Source organism: Taudactylus pleione, unplaced genomic scaffold, assembly GCF_031769625.1.
Source record: "Taudactylus pleione unplaced genomic scaffold, aTauple2 ptg000133l, whole genome shotgun sequence".
NCBI lineage: Eukaryota > Metazoa > Chordata > Amphibia > Anura > Myobatrachidae > Taudactylus > Taudactylus pleione.
Window position 1 is genome coordinate 2,549,092 of NW_028284535.1, and position 18,652 is coordinate 2,567,743.

At 46.0% G+C, this 18,652-nt stretch overlaps 1 protein-coding gene across 1 annotated transcript in view; it reads right to left on the reverse strand.

Annotated features, from left to right (window-relative positions):
* Window positions 1-11,929: 11,929 nt before the first annotated feature.
* The window catches only part of LOC148523460 (coiled-coil domain-containing protein 3-like), a 48,985-nt gene continuing 42,262 nt past the window's right edge, over window positions 11,930-18,652 (reverse strand). Inside the window, exon 4 of the mRNA XM_088473273.1 lies at window positions 11,930-16,233. Within this exon, the coding sequence (XP_088329399.1) occupies window positions 15,940-16,233 (294 nt within the window). The 3' untranslated portion in view covers window positions 11,930-15,939. The remainder of the gene's footprint in view (window positions 16,234-18,652) is intronic.

Consider the following 18,652-nt stretch of genomic DNA (forward strand, 5'->3'; position numbering starts at 1 on the left):
TCCGGCCCCTCCGCGATCCCCGTATGCTGAGGGTGCCCGATATGCCTGTTCTCATGGCGCATGCCCCGGTGTCCAAGCGCAGCAGGTCAGGTCAGCCCTGCTGCAATGGATGCAGGGAAAAGGGCGGAGCCAGCTCCGAGTGCCAGGCATACAGCGGGGAAGTGTGCTACTTCCCTGCTCTGTTCTGGTTGCGGTACAGATAACTCCATCCCCAGATAGCGAATCTGTACTGCAGGAGGGGACGGAAAGCGTAACCGCGCTCACCATACAAAAGTATAGTGTTGCGATACAGGCATGGAGCAGGTGTGCGGCTGGAGCAGTAATACACTTCTCCACGGTAAATTAGCTCCACGAATGGCACGATGGAGAGAAGAGCCCTGATTTCAGCTAAACAGGGCTCTTCTATGCTTCATGAACCAACCAATCAGCTCCTGTCACTCTACAGGCTGTGTTTGAAAAATGACTGGAGGTGATTGGTTGCTACTTTGAGCTGACGACCGACTCGATGTTGCCCCACAGCGCATGCGCATGACGGAGACTGCTCCGTCGTGCGCATGCGTGAGACCCGGCTAACGACGGGTGATCCGTCGTTAGGGGTCTCGTCGTAGACTGGGCGAGCTGTCGATGTTGAGTGACAGCTCGCCCCGTTTACTGGGCGGGCCTGGCCAAACGGAGGCGTTCCAGTAGGAACGCTTGCCGTTTGGGGCGGCCCCACTGACATCATCAGTGATGTCAGTGGGGAGCTTCCTCCTCGATCAGAGCAGGAAGTTCCCTGGGGCTTAAGGTTGACGAGACCCTACCTTAGGGTCTCGTCGTAAGCCCCGATGGTCGCGATGGTCTTGACCATCGCGACCATCACCCTTGTCGGTCGTTAGAGCTGTGGGTGTTAACCCACAGCCTAACGACCGTCATGGAGGTGGCCGTTCAGGATGCAAGCGGCCGCCCTGTTTCAGAACGACCGCTTGCATCCTACAACCGCCTCTGAATGAGGCCCTTTATCTCTCTCCAAGGCTAAGTACATATCCCCCTAAAAATAGCAACATCATCCTTATATAGTATCTCATGCAGAAGGTAACTTTCAAACAACTTAAAATAAGCATAAGGCATTTAGTGGTGCCCCATAAACCGCATTGTCCTAGGCAGGGACCTAGCTGGCCTGTATGGTAAACAGGATATCAGCCTGCAAGCGTGATTTCATAACAAAAGAATGTTCCGCTCTGTAATCTGGTGAGCAGGGAGTTCGGGTGATCAGGAGATCTCTCCATACTGGATTCAATTATGTGGGCTGGAGATTCCTCCCTGACCTTGTTTTTCGTGGTGAATTTCAGAAACCTTTTTCTACAGAATGGAGTGTAGAGTTCCCGGACCACCTCTCTCCTGGGGAATGGTATAAGCCTGCAATTGTTCCAGTGCAAGCAGACTTAGGGGGCTATTTATCAAAGCATAGAGCGACATAAAGTGGAGAGAACAATAAAGCACCAATCAGCTTCTAATTTTACAGTGTTTGGAAAATGACAGGAGCTGATTGGTTAGTGCTTTATCTCTCTCCACGCTTTGATAAATACCCCCTTTAATCATCAATAGCAAATTGTCTCTTATTATTCATTCCTATTATTCAATGATGGATAGGAGCAGATGAAAGGGTCTGTTATTACCTAATTATTGTGAATGGAAATCTTCAACACATATTATCCACTTTTTTTTTTTAATCTTATATTTGTATTGTTAAATTGACCCTAATTTTAAAAGACAGTCCCAGTTTTTATAATAGGTTAGGCACTGGGCCTGATTCAGAGACAGAAGCAATTGTGATTTTTGCGCTGATCGAGCGATTGTTTGCCAGTGCGCATAAGCCACACGTGCACATGCTGCAATTGTCTTGCAATTCCACACGCACAGAGAACCCATTCGCAAAGTGAGTGACAGGTAGTCAGTGTTTGGGGGGGGGGTCAGAAAAACACAGGTGTGTCCTACGGTGTGGACGCTGTCACATGGCCGTGCATAAATTAGCCGCTGCAATTACATACGCAGCATGAGAGCCCTCTGCGCATCAAGAGAGCTGCAGTGTTTGCAGCTGGTCAGACCTTCCGGAAGGGCAAGATGGCTACTCGATGTGCGTCGGGAAAGAAGGCGGTACGGGGGCGCGATTGTGTCATTGAGGCCCCCCCACCGCTATACAATGGCGAGAAAACAGGCATTGTATAGCGATGGGCAGGACTACGATGGTGCATTTCACCACAAATCATGTTATCCCCCCCCCCTGGACCGCGCACTTATGCTATGCAAGTGGGCGGCCGCAGGGGGATGCGCTCGGATGGAAGGGGGCCGCGGGGGGTCCGGGCAGTGCAGGAGAATTATCAGACGTTGATGTGAATCCTGCGCTTGATGGTTGGTATAGGATAATGGTAGCTGCTGGCACTATGGAGATAATCCCAGATCTCCTACAAACAATGATAATATATATAGTTATGGTGCCTGCACTAGTTTGTGTAATGCTATAAGTGCCTGATGTGACATTCACTATGTATATGTAGATCTAATAATACTAAGCACACAGGGTTAATAGTTAGGTGGTTTTAATGGATCCGGTAAATACTACAACAAATCAGTTGATTTGTTCAATTCAATTCGCGATGAATTGAATCACCCCCCGATGAATGTTGGCCAAATATACCAAATCCGCCAGGGCTCCTAGAGGGCACTGAGGGCCTGGCTTGCTCTAACCTGTTATGTTTCGATTTATTTTACAATGATGTCTAAAGGAGATATAGATAAGGGTCACCTGACCTTGGAGTTGAGCCGCTGCCTTCAAATGTGTCATGTTTAGTGAATCAAATCCCATTATTACATGTTCACTAAACATAGTGTTATTAATATTATTATCCTTTATTAATATGGCACTGCAAGGGGTCCACAGCACCTTACAAAGTACATAAACAAAAACAGTATGAACAAAACAAGAAAAAAGTGACCGTACAAAACATTGCAGGACATGGACAAGGCATACATGCCTACTCTCCCGATTTGGTTGGGAGCCTCCCGAAAATCGGGTGCTGCTCCCAGCTCCTCAGAAAACTAGGCATGCCTCTCGGTCCCTCCAGTCCCACCCGTAATACCTACCCAAACACCCGCAGCGGGGGGGGGGGGCTGATGACTCGATTTTCGATGAATCTCGGCATTGTGTAGTGGGAGCGGGGCCAAAACGATGCAAGTATGTGACTCCGCCCCTAGCCCCACCCCTAAACAGCACATTATTTCCCTGACCACGCCCCTTTTACCTGCCACGCCCCCTCTGCTAAGCCGACGTGGTTGCTCCCTCCCGGAAGGGGCAGCCAGGATATCTGCAAATATGGGACAAGGTTTATGAACATTGCTGCAGCAGCAGTCACAGGGCCTGATTCAGAGCCGCTCACTATCTGCGTATGCTAGCTGGATGCGTATGCAAATTTGTCAAAGTGACGCCATGGGAAGCGAACGTTCGCCAAGGCATAAGCACGCCCACCATGTCTTAGCGAGCGGCCACTTTGAGCGTATGCCCAATCGCACAGGCAGCGCCGCCCACCAACAAACGTCATATCCAGGAAGTGTATTAAAAATTGGTACATCGGATGCTAACGCAGTGCTTGAGGTAGCTTTACCCTACCGCAAGCATTGCGAGGTGCACAGTTTGGGAACCACTGCCCTAAAGTGTACCTGGTGCCTGAAGCCACTGTGAAAAGGGAAATTGCGATGTTCCCGATGTTTCAATGGTGCTGAGCTGATGTTCCGATGTTGGAAAACCTGTGGTTTTTTTTTTTTTTTTTTTTTTTTATTATTAGTATTAATTTTATTTTTTTACAAGTATTCAAATTTTTTTTTTTGGGTGAAATCATTTTGGTTAAGTTGAAACACATCAGATAATTCACTCATAAAAAAAATGCGATAATTTTGTTTTTAGCGTTTTTTTTTTTTTTAAAAAGTCAGTTAAGTGGTTAAAGACCGCCCATAATGTGTTTGGAGTGAAGTGACTGCGTAATTTTTGCGATGCGTAGCCCATGGTCTACAGCAGCGCAACGCCAATCTTTAGATGGCGATAGCTGTATAACCCAGGTGCATTCCGGAGCTTGGTAAATATGAGAGCATTGCATACCCAAGAGGAAACTTATGGGGGTTGCGGCTGCTGTCGGAAATGGTGGAACCGCAGCAGATATCGGAGATATATCTGCTGCTGTCCCTTCATAATACATTTGGGGGATACTAAATATTTGTGGCTATCCCGAATATGCCACAAATAGTTAATGACAAATGGGCCACTTAGAGGGAGGAGATTGGCTTAGAGGAGCAAAACAATGAAATATGGGGCTGCGTTCTGTGAATGAAAGAAAACAATAACCGTCTTGGTTGTAAAATACAGGCCAGCGGGACCTCGCTTACAATTTCGGCATTCTATATCCGGCATATATTACCCAGGAGATGTCACTGAACACGCGGGTTCTCCAGGTCAAATACTGAACGTTCCCAGACATTGCTGCCCTGGAAACATATTTTTGCTTTTATTCGGAATGTCATTCTTCTGCTCCACAATCAGCTCATGTTTTCCCTGCTGTAACAACTGCCTGCTACATGTGGCTTTGAACTTCTCTTTGTAGGACGCTGATGTAATAAAGACAGACAGCGAGGATGTGTGCAATTACTTACAGAAATCCTATTATTTAAGTAATTTCAGGATTTTCCTTTACTTGAAATGTGTCTTTTATTTTTAAACAGCGATTATTATTCCTTCCTAAGGAGACAGTGAAACAAACAAAAAAAAAAAGTTGTCTCTGTCTACGGCGATAGACGCACACAGGGGCTTATGCAGAGTCAGGAGCAAATTTGAACCTTGGTAAAACCATGTTGCGCTGAGGGTCGGGCAGAATTAAAGAGCCTGATTCTGAGCCGCACATATGGCGTTGAGCAATTTTTTTGCAACTGCGTGTGCGCGAAATTCAATACAAACTAGAATGGGGCATGTGTTACACTGTGTGTGTGTGCACAGAGGCGTAGTGAGATTTATGGTGTGGGAAGTGTGGCCCTGATTCAGACCCGCTCGCTACCGGAGGCAGCTCGCAGGTCTGAAGGGCATTTTTTTTTTTTGGGTCCAGCCTTCTGGCTGCTCGCTAAGCTGTGGGTGACCATCGCGACCATCGGGCTTGCGACGAGACCCTTGTGGTAGGGTCTCGTCTGTCGCAAGCCCCAGTGAGCTTCCGGCTCTAATAGAGCTGGAAGCTCACTACTGACATCACTGGTGATGTCAGTAGGACCGCCCACAAACGGCAGGTGTTCCTTCAGGAACACCTCCGTTTGTCCAGCCGCCCCCCACCCCGCCTACAAAACTGGGTGAGCTGTTGATCAATATCGATAGCTACCCCGTTTGTAGCGAGCCCTAGAGCGAGTAAATTTCTGCCAAGCCATCAACCCGCTTGCGAGGGCTGTGCGCTTGCGAGCGGGTCTGAATCAGGCCCTTTCCAGTATTGGAAAGACCAGATGTCCTCTCCACCACCACACAATAGACCTCCCGCTGTCAGCCTACAGTATATGTGTGCAAATGACACCCGGTGAACTACAACACCCAGCACCCTGTACACTCCAGGCTGTATCTGGCATACAATCTACAGCCTGTATGCTACCTGGTTAATAAACCAATACCTGGTTAAGTTGTCTGTTGTGTGGGCTAATCTCCATTTGCACACCACTGCGCGCACCGCACCAACGTGTACTCTGCCAATATGGGGTGTGCAGTGCGCATGCACCTCTGTGCCCAGGCAGGTGCACCGAGATGGGGGGGGAGCAGGTACTAAGTACCCGGGTTTGAGCTCGTTGTAGGAACCCAGCGGGGGCCCAGCTCAGATGCCGCCCTCCCTTCCTCTTAACTGTCCGCAGCCCAGCACACGCTGCTGTGCGCTGGGCTGCGGTGAGAACAGGGAGACATGATCAGCAGCCGTCTACTCTCCTCTGCCTGTGGGGGGGAGCGATCACACTCATAACGCCCCCCTTCCCATGGATTTGCGCTGAGCTTAGGGGCTTACAGCACCCCCCTCCCCAGCACACAGTGAGGCTGCACTGTAAATAGTGTTTTTCTAAGGGGGCATGGCCACGCCTCCCCACGATTAGGCCACGCTCCCTTACCCAGGCCCTGGCTGTCTCTCTTCAGCCCTGGGTCCAGGGGCGCCCACACCTCAATACCCTGCACCCATATAATTATACTTACCTCTCCGGAGTCCTGCGGAGGGCCAGCGCTGCAGAGCAGCAGAAATCAATTAACACTTGTATGCTAAATATAGGGGTCTATGTACTAAGCCTTGGAGAAAGATAAAGTAAATTGAGATAAAGTACCATTCAATCAGCTCCTAACTGCCACTTTGCAGGCTGTATTTAAAAAAAATGACACTTAGGAGCTTATTCACTGGTACTTTATCTCCATAATACCTTGCTATTTAGCGAAAACATTGGTTCCAACAAGTAACATCGGAGCCTCACGCACAATTACAGCAGGTCGGACCTTACTCAGAATTTGCTAACGTTTGTGCACGCAGAAAGTACTCAAGCTGCGTATGCCGTTGCAGTGGCTAATGGATGCACGCCCCTTTAATGGCGTTCAAACGGACTGACACGCCTGCGTTTATCCGACCACCCGCAAACGCTGACTACCTGTCACTCACTCTGCGATGGCTTTCCGTGATTGCAGTGCGATTGCAGTTCACAACAATCATCCGTCTGCACACGCTGTTGCAATTGTGATCCATACTGAATCAGACCCACAGTGCGTTACTGGTCTCCTCACTAGAAAAGTCTATTTTTTTTATTTTATTTTATTTTTTAAATAATCTTCAGTTTATACACAGAAGCTGGATTTTCCATTAGCTGCAAAGGAAATAACACGTCAGGGAAATGAATATGAGAATAAAAAGAATGCAAGCTTCAATTTCAGACAATTATGTGCACGTGAAACGCCCTCTCCTTAGCGATATAATGATATCTATGCCATAGAATATATGTAACCAGACCACATGAAAATATAATACACCGCAGCTACATGGCCGACCGCTAGGAGAAAGACGCATTTCCTCAGATCTCTTGTCCGACGTCTGAAATCAGCTACTTATATTCTAGCCCATGCTAAGAAATTCCATTAAACACCATCTATTAAAATTATTTCAAACAGTAATTTTCAGCTTTATGCTGTTCCTGTTTTCTTTCAGTCGGACATAACAACCTACTTTTAAAACTTGGCTAATTCTGAGGCTGAAAGTTTTTGTTTTTTTAATGGGATCTCTGCTCTTCCCTAACTTACATTATATGATAAAAACCAATGAAAGAATATTAGCTTTGAAATGACCATCACATATGTTATTATTTCTGCAGATATATTTTTTACATTATTTTTCAAATAAAAGTACATACAGTAAGACATTAAGGGGCCCATTTATCAAAGTTAATTTGAGGTAAATTCCCCGAAAACACTTGTTTTCGAGGGTTTACCTCAAATACTAAGTATCCCTCGGATGTATGAAGGGGGGACCGCAGCATTCCTGATATTGGCCCCAGCAGCTAACTCGATCTGAAGATAGCGTTAGCTGCTGTAGTCTATGGGGTCTTACCGCATTTCAAACGGCGATACTGGATGCCCTAATCGCATTGCAAAATGTGATCATTGCAGAGAGAACCCAATGAATGCTTTAAATGGTACTTGTGTACTTTACGCACACAAGTACCGAAAGTTGTCCCCACCTAAAGAAGAAAGGTGTCCCCTCGCGGGCTCACTACGCTCGCCGCGCTTCAAGCTCGGTGGCTCGCTACACTCGCCACAAGGTTATATTCCTCCTCTATGCCCACTTGGATGGTAGGGAATGACGCTGGACACTGGGAATGATGCTGGACACTGGCTGATGACATCAGGGTCCTCTCCGTGAAGGGGATTTAAACATTACCATGATTGATAATAATAATGAGTGTAGGATACTTGGGTTCTCTGTGCAATGAGGGCCTGATTCAGAGCCGCTCGTAAGCGGCCGCTCGTTTACTCCGAGCGATGTTCGCACATCTGCGCATGCGCATGGGTCGTAATGTGCATGCGCCAACCAGTCAGTGCGGTCGGAATTCGTGTGCTCGCAAAATAGCGAATGCCTGCTAATTTGAGTGACAGAATGAGGCGTTTATGGGTGGTAACAGGGGAAGGTGCTTGAAAACAGGGAGTGGTGATCCGAACGCAGGCGTGCCAAACGGTCAAAACGGGCGTTTTAAGGGTGTGCATAATTAACAAAGCAGCGTCATCAACCACGTCACTTGGTTGTCTTTTAGCCTGAACTGTTCGCATGATTGCGGTAGGAAAATCCTACCACAAGCACTGCGAGCAGTTCAGATGCCTTTCGATGTACTCGATTAACCAAATAAATAGCGGAGATGACGTAGGATGCGAGCGGCCAGGGGGCGTCTTTTCAAAATAGCGAGCGCTTGTTTTGTTCGCTCGCTCAGACATAGAGGCGTCAATAGACCGCAAAGAGCGAGCGTTCAATTTAAATAGCCGGCCCCTTTTTCTGAACGGGCGAGCGCAAATAGCGTCCGGCTCTGAATCTGGCCCTGAGTCCGTAAAGTACACAAGTACCATTTTTTTTTTTTTTGCTAATTATTTTTATTGTATACTACACAGAATACAGTAGACATATCTCATGATATTAAAATATTTTTAAGACAAAGGGGCATGTTTATTAATCATCGAGTTCTAGACTTGATAATTAAAATTTCATATTGACGCTTATCACAGCAATATGAAATTAAGGACCGTGACAATGTATCCGAGAAAGAGCCCATCCCTGCAATGTGTAAGAAGGGACGTAATCACAGATTCGATCGTACCCCTTCTTCTTCAGGTCCCTGTGGCGCGACTGCGAATGTGCGGTCTGCCGGTAAGGGAGAAGCCTGGATTGGAAATGCAGCTGACCATTTTGGGGGTGGGACCAGGCTCTTTGCGTCATTAAGCCCCTCTACCATGACGGCAAAGCTGTCAATCGCGAGTCCATTGGGCAAAGCTGTCAATCGCGATTCCAAAAGGGGTGGGGCTAAAATTATGTGATTTGTGTTATTTTTAGCCCCACCCCATCCATATGGACCCACAATTCCTGGTATTATCTCCCCATCCTGCCCATTTCACTAGGTAGTGGGTGGGATGCAGGAGATCCACCTACTCTTCCACAGGTGCAAGGAACTACCCGAAAAAATCGTGAGCCTCCCACAGTTTCAGGGAGAGTAGGCAAGTATGGATTGTGTGCAGGGTAAGAGAAGTGACACAATGGCCCTTTCTGCAATCTGTGGCCTCGCCTCCGTGGCATGTGGTCCAATAGTCCAACTCCATACTCCCATTGTACCACTGACATTGAGGAGCAGTGGTTAACAACATCCAGCAGCTTCTCCTCCAGCAGTTGGCGCCCCCATGTGGTGGCACCGCTGAGACATGCCAAACACTGGATCGGTGACATTGTGAAGCAATGGCACACTAGGTGACTGTCTAGGTTCACCCAATGATAGTGCTGGCCAGAGCCGTCATCAGGGGGGGACTGCCGGGACTGGTGTCCTGGGCAGAGATGGTCACCAAGTGGTGTGGGGACCATCATGGCAAAATCAGGGTAGTGTGCTCTCTAGGGCTCTGAGCCAATGAAATGTAAGCTAACAAAACATATACATTTTAACACCCCCAGATACCCCACACCTGCTCTTCATTCACATGCCACCCCCTGCCCATCATCCTGTCACTCACATGTCACCCCTGTCCACTAACCTGTCACTTACTGTAAATGCCCCCTCTCCATATTAGTTTTCTGCTCAAATGACACGTCTATCAGTGTGCCCCACAAAGGACATTGCACTTACCTGAATAGCTGTGCAGGAAATACCTGCCCTGAATATTTTGTGACTGTAGGTGACAGTAAGTATCTGGATCTGGCCAGGGGACCACCTGGGAAAGAGGGACCGGGGAATATTCCCACATTATCCCCCATAATCCAGCTCTTACACCGGTGCACTGAAGGCTGTTACATGTGACAGCCTCCGCCAATAAGAATCTTATTGGCTATTGCTGTCACAAGTGACAGGCGACAAAGACAGCTCCAACCAGCAGCGGCTTCAGCTCAGCTTGCCAATAAGAATCAGCCTAATTCTTATTGGCTGCTACTGGACGTCCACTAAGATCTACCAATCGAGAGTCCGTAGTCGACCAGTTGATAGCGATCAACCCTTTGGCCAACCTTGTGTCAAAGTCAAATGATTGGTTAGGATCGTTGTACAATTATTATCTGACGATATAGTCGTCTATGGTCAGATGACTTGTTACGAGGACGCTACTTTGCGTCGCGCAATCCGATGCGCTAAACTGCGTATTCACAAACACGCATACACTGATGCACATAACGCACACACATATAAATGTATATATACTTATATACACGGACGCTCATATGTGTACCCACATACACATGAACGCTCATTTGTATATAGTTGCTATTTCAACACGCAGACGCACATATGTGCAAGATGGTTCCCACACATTATAGTTAATAACCAGAGTTATTAAAGGTATTTTTAGCTAATAATTATGATGTAATATGTACTTAAACGAGATCTAAGGTTTGGAATATAGGCCCTGATTCAGAGCCGGACGCTCTGACCAGAGCGCTCGCTCTGAATCAGGGCCCACCTCCATAAATTTGGAGCGTCCTCCTGGACGCTCGTATAGCTGTGGGTCACCACCCACAGCCTATACGAGCGTGCAGGATGATGGTCGCGATGGTCTTGACCATCGCGACCATCGCCAGTGCGAGCAGAAGCCTGCGGTTGAGTTTCTCAACCGCAAGGCCAGGAGTGATTTTGGCTCTAACAGCCAAAATCACTCCCACTGACATCACTAGTGATGTCAGTGGGGCCGGCTTCTGACGGTAGGCGTTCCCTTGGGAACGCCTCCGTCTGGCAGGCACGCCCCCGGCACGCCCACCAAAGGGGGCGTGCTGTCAATCAACATCGACAGCACGCCCCCTTTGATCAGACACAACGAGCGAAGGAAAGTCCTTCGCTCGTCGCGTCTCGCGCATGCGCACCATCGACCCACTTGCGAGCGGACAGCCGCTCGCGAGTGGGTCTGAATCAGGCCCATAGTGGACATGTCATGTTTGGTATCATACTAAATCCCTGTTTAATTGCAGACATCCGTATCTATCGGCAAAGAAGTCGCATCTTGTGTCTGCTAGTTATGGATGATAGGGAGTTATTGGATAGGAATGTTATAACATGCATGTAGTGTTGTGCATGTAGTGTTGTAACCAGTTGTTCGGTGGGAAGCTACACAAAGAGACCGTTGGAGAACTGAGACATGCCCCTGATGATACCGTATAAACTAACCAATGACCAGATCATCCAGAAGCAAGAACCAATGGAAACCTGTTACTTAGTCCTTCTTTTAACTCTGAACTCTGTAAGGTATATAACTGTGTCCCGATCCCAGTGTAAAGGTATCTTCTTGCGACCACAGACGTCTGGATTGATGACTGTATACTGGGACCAGTGAGCATGCGTATGTATCGGCTTGTACTATTTCATTGCTTTTTAATCTAATTGTTAAATCTTTCATCGTGTTACTTTTTCTTTACATAAAAAATTTTTTTGTGCTTTGGAACCACACGATTGGACTGGAAAGCAATTCTGTCTTAAGCGACTTGCAGCGCTAAATAGCAACTAGCAACTATTAGCAATCAATACCTGCTATACATAATGCACGCAAACATGCTTTAGTGTGCTACTACCCTAAAGCGCTACAACACTGACCATAGTGATATTGGTGTTCTATACAAGCAACAAGACAGATTCTGCAGGATACTTTGTTTTTTTTTTGTTTAAACATTTTTCTTTACTGAACCAAGGCAGCATTACATTCACGTCATACAGAAATCCATAATATTTAGCACCAGAGTATAAAAAATATTTCTTGCATGTCAAGAACAGGCAATATAAAAATTTGCAACATAATAAATGACCATACCATATAAGATGTTTATCTTTGCAAATAATCAAATGGGATAGAGTATATCGTATTTAGTGTGGATGAGTATATGACAACGGAAAAAAAACAGTACCGGAGTCTTCAGAAAAAAAACTTATTACAATCTTTTAAAATTCAAGACAACAATTTTTTTTTTAATATTCACGAGACCACACAGTAAGCACATTTCGATGATGATGATCTAAAATTGCAAAGGGTTGGGGTGGGCCCCTAAACTCTACTGAGGCTGGTGGAGACCAGTACGAACCACTTCCTATCCGTAAAAAATCTAGAGAGAGATTAGGGAGTCTGGAATATAAATTTGAGTCTAATACTAAACAATGAAATGGAAACATTTTCAAATTTGTTTCTTCACAGGGTGTCTAATGTGTTTATAGGACTCTCCCATGTTTCACCACTACAGTTCTGTCTCGAGAGAACTACTCCTCCGACCCTCTCTGCTATGAAAGCGGATCTGCTCATGTGGCAAAAAGCAGAAAATTTCCTGACTGGGTCAGATAGTCATCATGATAAACCTCCTTCTAAGTCTTTTATATTTGTTCCAGGTGTTGCCGGTTAGGATCCCAGATACTGTACTCACTCAACTTCATTACTGGTTTCTTCATTTTGTGTAGAAGAACAAAGTTTTCCAACTCTGAGATGGCCCACCAAAAATAGGGTTAGAGGTCTCCCTGATATAAGACTGTATAATTTAGCCTCACATCTTAGCCAAGCAGTGGCCTGGTTCGCCCCCTCCTCTACACTTAGTTGTGTAGAATTGGAGTCATCGGCCAGTAACAGTAAAGGTGCGTACACACACAACGATGTAAGTAATGAACGATTTTCATTCAGTTTTTCCCTTGAAAAAGTGAACGAAAATCATTTTACAAAGTAGTTGGTTTTACTTTACATAATAAACGATTTTCTGTGAGTTGAAGGAAAAATGTTGCAACTGCTATTGAAAAACGTTCACTTGGCCAGTCTGACTGAACTACAAACTACAATCGACAAACGTGAAAGCGCACGAACGATAATTGTTCATCGCTTATCATTTTACACTGAACGATTTTTTTAACGATTGAACGATAACGACATTGTTATAGTTAAATCGTTCAAAAAAATCGTTGTGTGTGTACGCACCTTAAGTTATTCTCACTAACCTCCGTATTGGCAGTCTCATCTAAATGCAAACCTCTTTTATTCATGACACACCCAATGGTCCATTTGATTTGGGATTACTATACTTTTTACTTTATGATACATTCACGTCCCTCTCTTCTTACACCTATTTGGGATAACCCTGTCCTCCCCTGGGCTAATCCTCAATACATTCTTTGCATTGGATTCACAAGGGCAGTCATTTAGTTCTGGATGAGTTGGTGAACGGTTCAACGGTACCTCACATACAGTCCAAATTTGTGTTTCCATAGGCAAACTTATTTACATATCTCCACCTGAGACACTTTGTCCCCTCTCTAGCAGGCACATCACAATATTCTGATGAAGTCCAAAATCCTTGTGACGGACGAAACGCGTTGAGGTGGTGTGTGGTATGATCCTCTGCCAGTCACACATATATGCCGATAAGCTTGAACATTTTATATTTTATGTACGGGCATTTTATATACTTATTTTTTGTTGAATAAATTTGTGTGTATAGGATTACACTATGGTCTTTCCATTTTTATCTATATGTTGATTCATTATGGTCTGCATGGAGGGAAAAGTCTGATGGTTTCCAGAAAGTGGACAAATAAGGATTACTGCGATTGTTCTTGCTGTTAATCAAGTGATGAATTCCACTATATAAGGTACACCCCCATATATGAATTTAATGCACTAGGAGGCGCCCTTTCTCCACCTTTTGTTTTACAGAATTTTATGCTGTCTGGGCAGCAGTACATGGGAGTAGGAGCAGCCACCCTATATATTTGGGGAGTGCGTCTTTTGATGAACAGTTATTGAAATCGCTTTAGGAGTAAATTGACTTTCTAGGACTCAGCGCCGTGTACTACCTCTTTCATACATCACAATATTGATTCATAAAATCATCTCAATCAATCAATTAATTTGTTCTCAAAGAGCCTCATTTATTAGGGTGGCAGCTAAGTGGAGTTTGTGTAAGGAAAAGACGTGGTCTATTGCAAAATTGGCGCACCCAGCAGGTTTGAACAACTTGCATCAGTATTTAGAGCTGAATGCATCTTACACTTGGAACCCGTTGCACTCGGAGAGGCTAATCAGGAGCCCTATCGTGCGAGTGCAGTACAGTAATGGCTGGCAGGGGCAAATTACATTTGCACCTGGTATTGAGTTAAATGGATCTAAATTTTGCAAAATGAGATGTCAATTTTGCATCTACATGAAACGGGTGTAAGGTTGGGAGTTGATGATGATGATGACGACTGACACACTTCATACGCCTAATAAGATGCATGTAACAAAAAAATACAGACATTGAAATGCAAATATTCATACACGTATCATTCTTACACACAATATTTTATATACAACTCAAAATTCTGCCCAGAATCTCTAAATACTGCCATTTATGAATATATTGGAGATTGGGGAGCTGATTCTGAGTTACACACCAATGTTCTGTAGTTGCAGGCACCTGAGGTAGCCTGATTTACTGCCTTATGCTAATGTGACTATCCGATTAACTAATGTGGGGGTTTGCCCATGGGCAAGCAGAAAGCCGCGCCACCTGATGATTTTACATTGGCCACCACATCCATCATCATTAGTAACTGCACCTTCACCAACCTCATGCCAGATGCAATAGATCCATCAGAAACATCCTTCTTATCTCTGTACACAGGACTCTGAATAGCATGGAGCTTTTGAGACACTCCCAACGATACTGATGACACTACCACAAGTCGGTGTGGTTACATGCCATCACATTGTCATTGCCCAGGTCACTCCCCAAAACGCCCGATTTCATGGAAAGGCAGATGTGGCCAAGTTGCGTTCGACTCGGAAATAGGAACGGCCATATGCAAAGATGCATCAATTTGCATCTGCGCTGGCGCTATATATGCATAAACTTGTCATTTGCATCCATGAACAGAGATCCGTGGGACTCAGAATCCGCTCCTGAGTTTAATGACATATAGTTCACACTACTTCTTACAGTACCTGTAGGTCTTACGTGGGGTACAGTGGCGTATATCCATAACTGCTGCACCCAGAGCTGCCTGTTCCACCTTGCCGTGCAGCGGGCTTTCCCCAATGTATCTGCTGCCAGCAGCATCATCTTTCGAACTCCAGAAACATGGCAGAGGAGATAGCAAAGACTATGGGACAGTGCCCATGTCTATGCTATCTTCTGCGCAGGAACATCTTTACATTGCTGGATAGATAGCACAGCTGGCAGCAGGTATAGGGGCCATCTCACATAGGTCCCCTCCGTTTGTTAAAATGTCTCCACTAGGATGGCTTCCAGTTTTGTAGACAGAGCTCTATCATCTTCTAACTGTATACATCCCTAGCATTTGTGCAACTATGTGCTTGGGCAGTTGAAATTACTTTGCAGAGCACAGAAAAAGGAAGGGTTATATTTACAGTGCCAGGGTTTGTCAAAGCCACCGACCATCAGCAGCTTTGACCAATAACTTTAAAACGGCAAAGTGAATTAATGCTAAAAGAGGGTTGTTCCTATTTTTATTCCTATTGCCGTTTTAAACCAATGATCGGCGGCTTCGACAAACCACGGCATAACACATATCCACCTGAAGACTCAATATTCAACTGTTTCAAAGTAGTAAATATGTGATGAAAGTTTACTGCAGGTGTAATAATACTGACCAGATTTATCAAAGGTTTACATTTTTTTTTGTCCATTCGCTCTTTAATTCTGGTGCAATTTAGTGCCATACTACTACAGAAGCCTAATCCAGCTTGTTCCCAGTTGCTTTCCTGGTTGGTTTGGCAATTACTTTCTTATGGTTGGCCTGCTTTGAGTCCTCCTCCTCATTGAGGCTCTTTTCTTTATCCATTAGGTGCTTAGTCAGAAGGACTTCCTTCTTATTGTCCACCGTTGCCTGACGCACGGCACGCTTTAGGTTCTTCACTTTTTCCCGAAGATGTGCATTAGCTTTCTCCAGGAACCGAACCTTTTGGGACAAGGTCTTCGAACGTTCTTCCTCCTCTAACAAGGCCCTCTGTACTGAGTCACACAACAGCTAGAAGGTATGGAAGAGGAGGCTTTCAATATACATGCCTTTCTTTGTGAAATACGTAGTTGCAAAAAAAACTAGAGGAAATGTGTCAAGATTTAAGAAGGTGGAGAAGGTTTCGCGAGAGTTGTAGAAAATTGGATAAACATTGTCATCAGTGGCGTAACTAGGGTATTTGGAGCCCAGGGCAAATTTGAAAACGGAGCGCCCCCCCCCCCCCCCACTAACATACCGATATGTGTGCGCGCTGGAAAAAATGGGCGTGGTCACTTAAAAATGGGGCGTGTCAACATGACACACCCCTTTATTTTCACGCTGAACATTCCTATCCATATGCACCTTAACCCCAGTAGTACCCCTTATACAGTACCCCCAGTATGCAGTTGTGGTCCCTCTTATGCAGGCCCATAGTAGTGCCCCTTATACAGTATCCCCTGTAGTGGTCCCGCTTATACAGCCCCCAATTAGTTCCCCTTACTCAGTACCCCCAGTAGTGGCCCCCCAAATGCAGTGCCCCACGTAGTGTTCCCCCTTATGCAGTGTCCCCAGTAGCAGTCCCCACAATGCAGTGCGCCCAGTAGCAGTATCCCCTTATGCAGTGCCCTTTATATGGTGCCCCCAGTAGTAGTCCCCCCCCCTATGCAGTGCCCTTTATATAGTGACCCAGCAGTAGTCCCCCCCCATGCAGTTTTCCCAGTAGTGGTCCCCTTATGCAGGCACCCTGTAGTGATCCCTCCTATCCAGTGCCCCCTGTAGTGGCCCTTCCTATTATTTCCCCCAGTAGTGGTCCCCCGAGTGCAGTGCCTCTAGTAGGCCCCTTTTATAATGCCCCCAGTGGTAGTTCCCCCCCAAGTAGTAGTCCCCAGTAGAGTAGGTCCTCCCAATGGTGCCCCCAGTAGTAGCCACCCCTCCCCCAGTAGAGGTCCCCCCAGTAGTAGCTACCCCTCCCCCAGTAGAGGTCCCCCCAGTAGTAGCCACCCCTCCCCCAGTAGAGGTCCCCCCAGTAGTAGCCACCCCCCTCCCCCGTTGTGCAGATAGGTTAAAATATATATATATATATATATATATATATCTATAAAAATATACTTACCTGAATCTCTGCTCCTGGTCCTGCTCCTGCTCTCGACACCAGTCCCGCCCGGGCAGGCGCGCTCAGCATTATGGGACAGACGTCATGACGTCAGTCCCATTACCCACTGCAGGAGCCGGACGGAAGTCCGGCTCTTGCAGTGGGTGCTGCAGCAGTCAATGAGAGTCTATCTGACTCTCATTGGCTGCTGTTTAACACACGCATCGCCGCCAGCGCTGGCGGTGATGCGTGTGTTATGCACAGCCTGAGCCCGCCTCCTGGCGCTATTGGGCAAGCGCTCAGAGGGAGGGAACGGGCTCAGGCGTGCAGCACAGGACCGGCGCTGGAAGCCTAGCACCGGTCCTGTGTAAATGTGTAGCGCTGACCGCACTCACTGCGGTCAGCGCTACACTGGCTAACTAGGGCGGGTGGGCCGGTACCGTGGCCGGCGGCGGCCCCCCGCGCCGCCAGTCCAGCGGCACCCAGGGCATGAACCCTGCCCGCCCTGCCCTAGTTACGCCACTGATTGTCATACAGTGGCTATAAAAGGTATCATCACCCCCCTTAGGCTTTGCCAAATTTAGCTGTGTTATGACATGGAACCATGAGGGATTTAAATGAAATCTATACCTGCTAATCAACGCAAAGTGATCGATAATGTGTCAGAAAAGTATGTAGTGTACATTTGTCAACATTAAAAGGAAGAAAACAAAAGAAGTGCTTGAATTAGTATTCATCTCCTGGCTATATTCATACTACTGTAGATTGCCTCTGCAGTAACCAACTTTCTTCACATGTCACATGCAGAGGTTATTGGAACCCACCTGTGAACAGGTAAGGTGTGTCACATGACTGCAGCATACATACACCTGTCTCTGCCAGTTCCCCCAGGTAGTTTGTGCATGTTTAAGCACAGACTACAAAAATTAAGATAAAAGAACATTCCAAGCAGATACAGGGCAAGGTGATTGAGAAGCACCAATTAAGAAACAGGTACAAGAATATCTTCAAGGCATTGAATATGCTCCAAAGTACAATTATGTAAATTGTCATAAAATTGAGAAAATATGAAACAACTGAGATTCTGCCTAGAACATATCCAATTAAGAACATGATTGTTGCAGCAAAAAAATTAGTGCATATTGCGCCCATTTTTTTTATTTCAGCGGTTATGTGGGTTCCTGATACACATGGTATCCAATCTAAACAAATCGAGTGCAAATGAAAAAAAAAAAAAAACAACAACCTGAATGAAATCAGCCTGTGCCCCCCCCCCCCCCCAAAAAAAATTATAAATTAATAAATATTTTTTTTTTTATAAAAAACTACCTTTTTTTATACGAATAACAAAAAAAA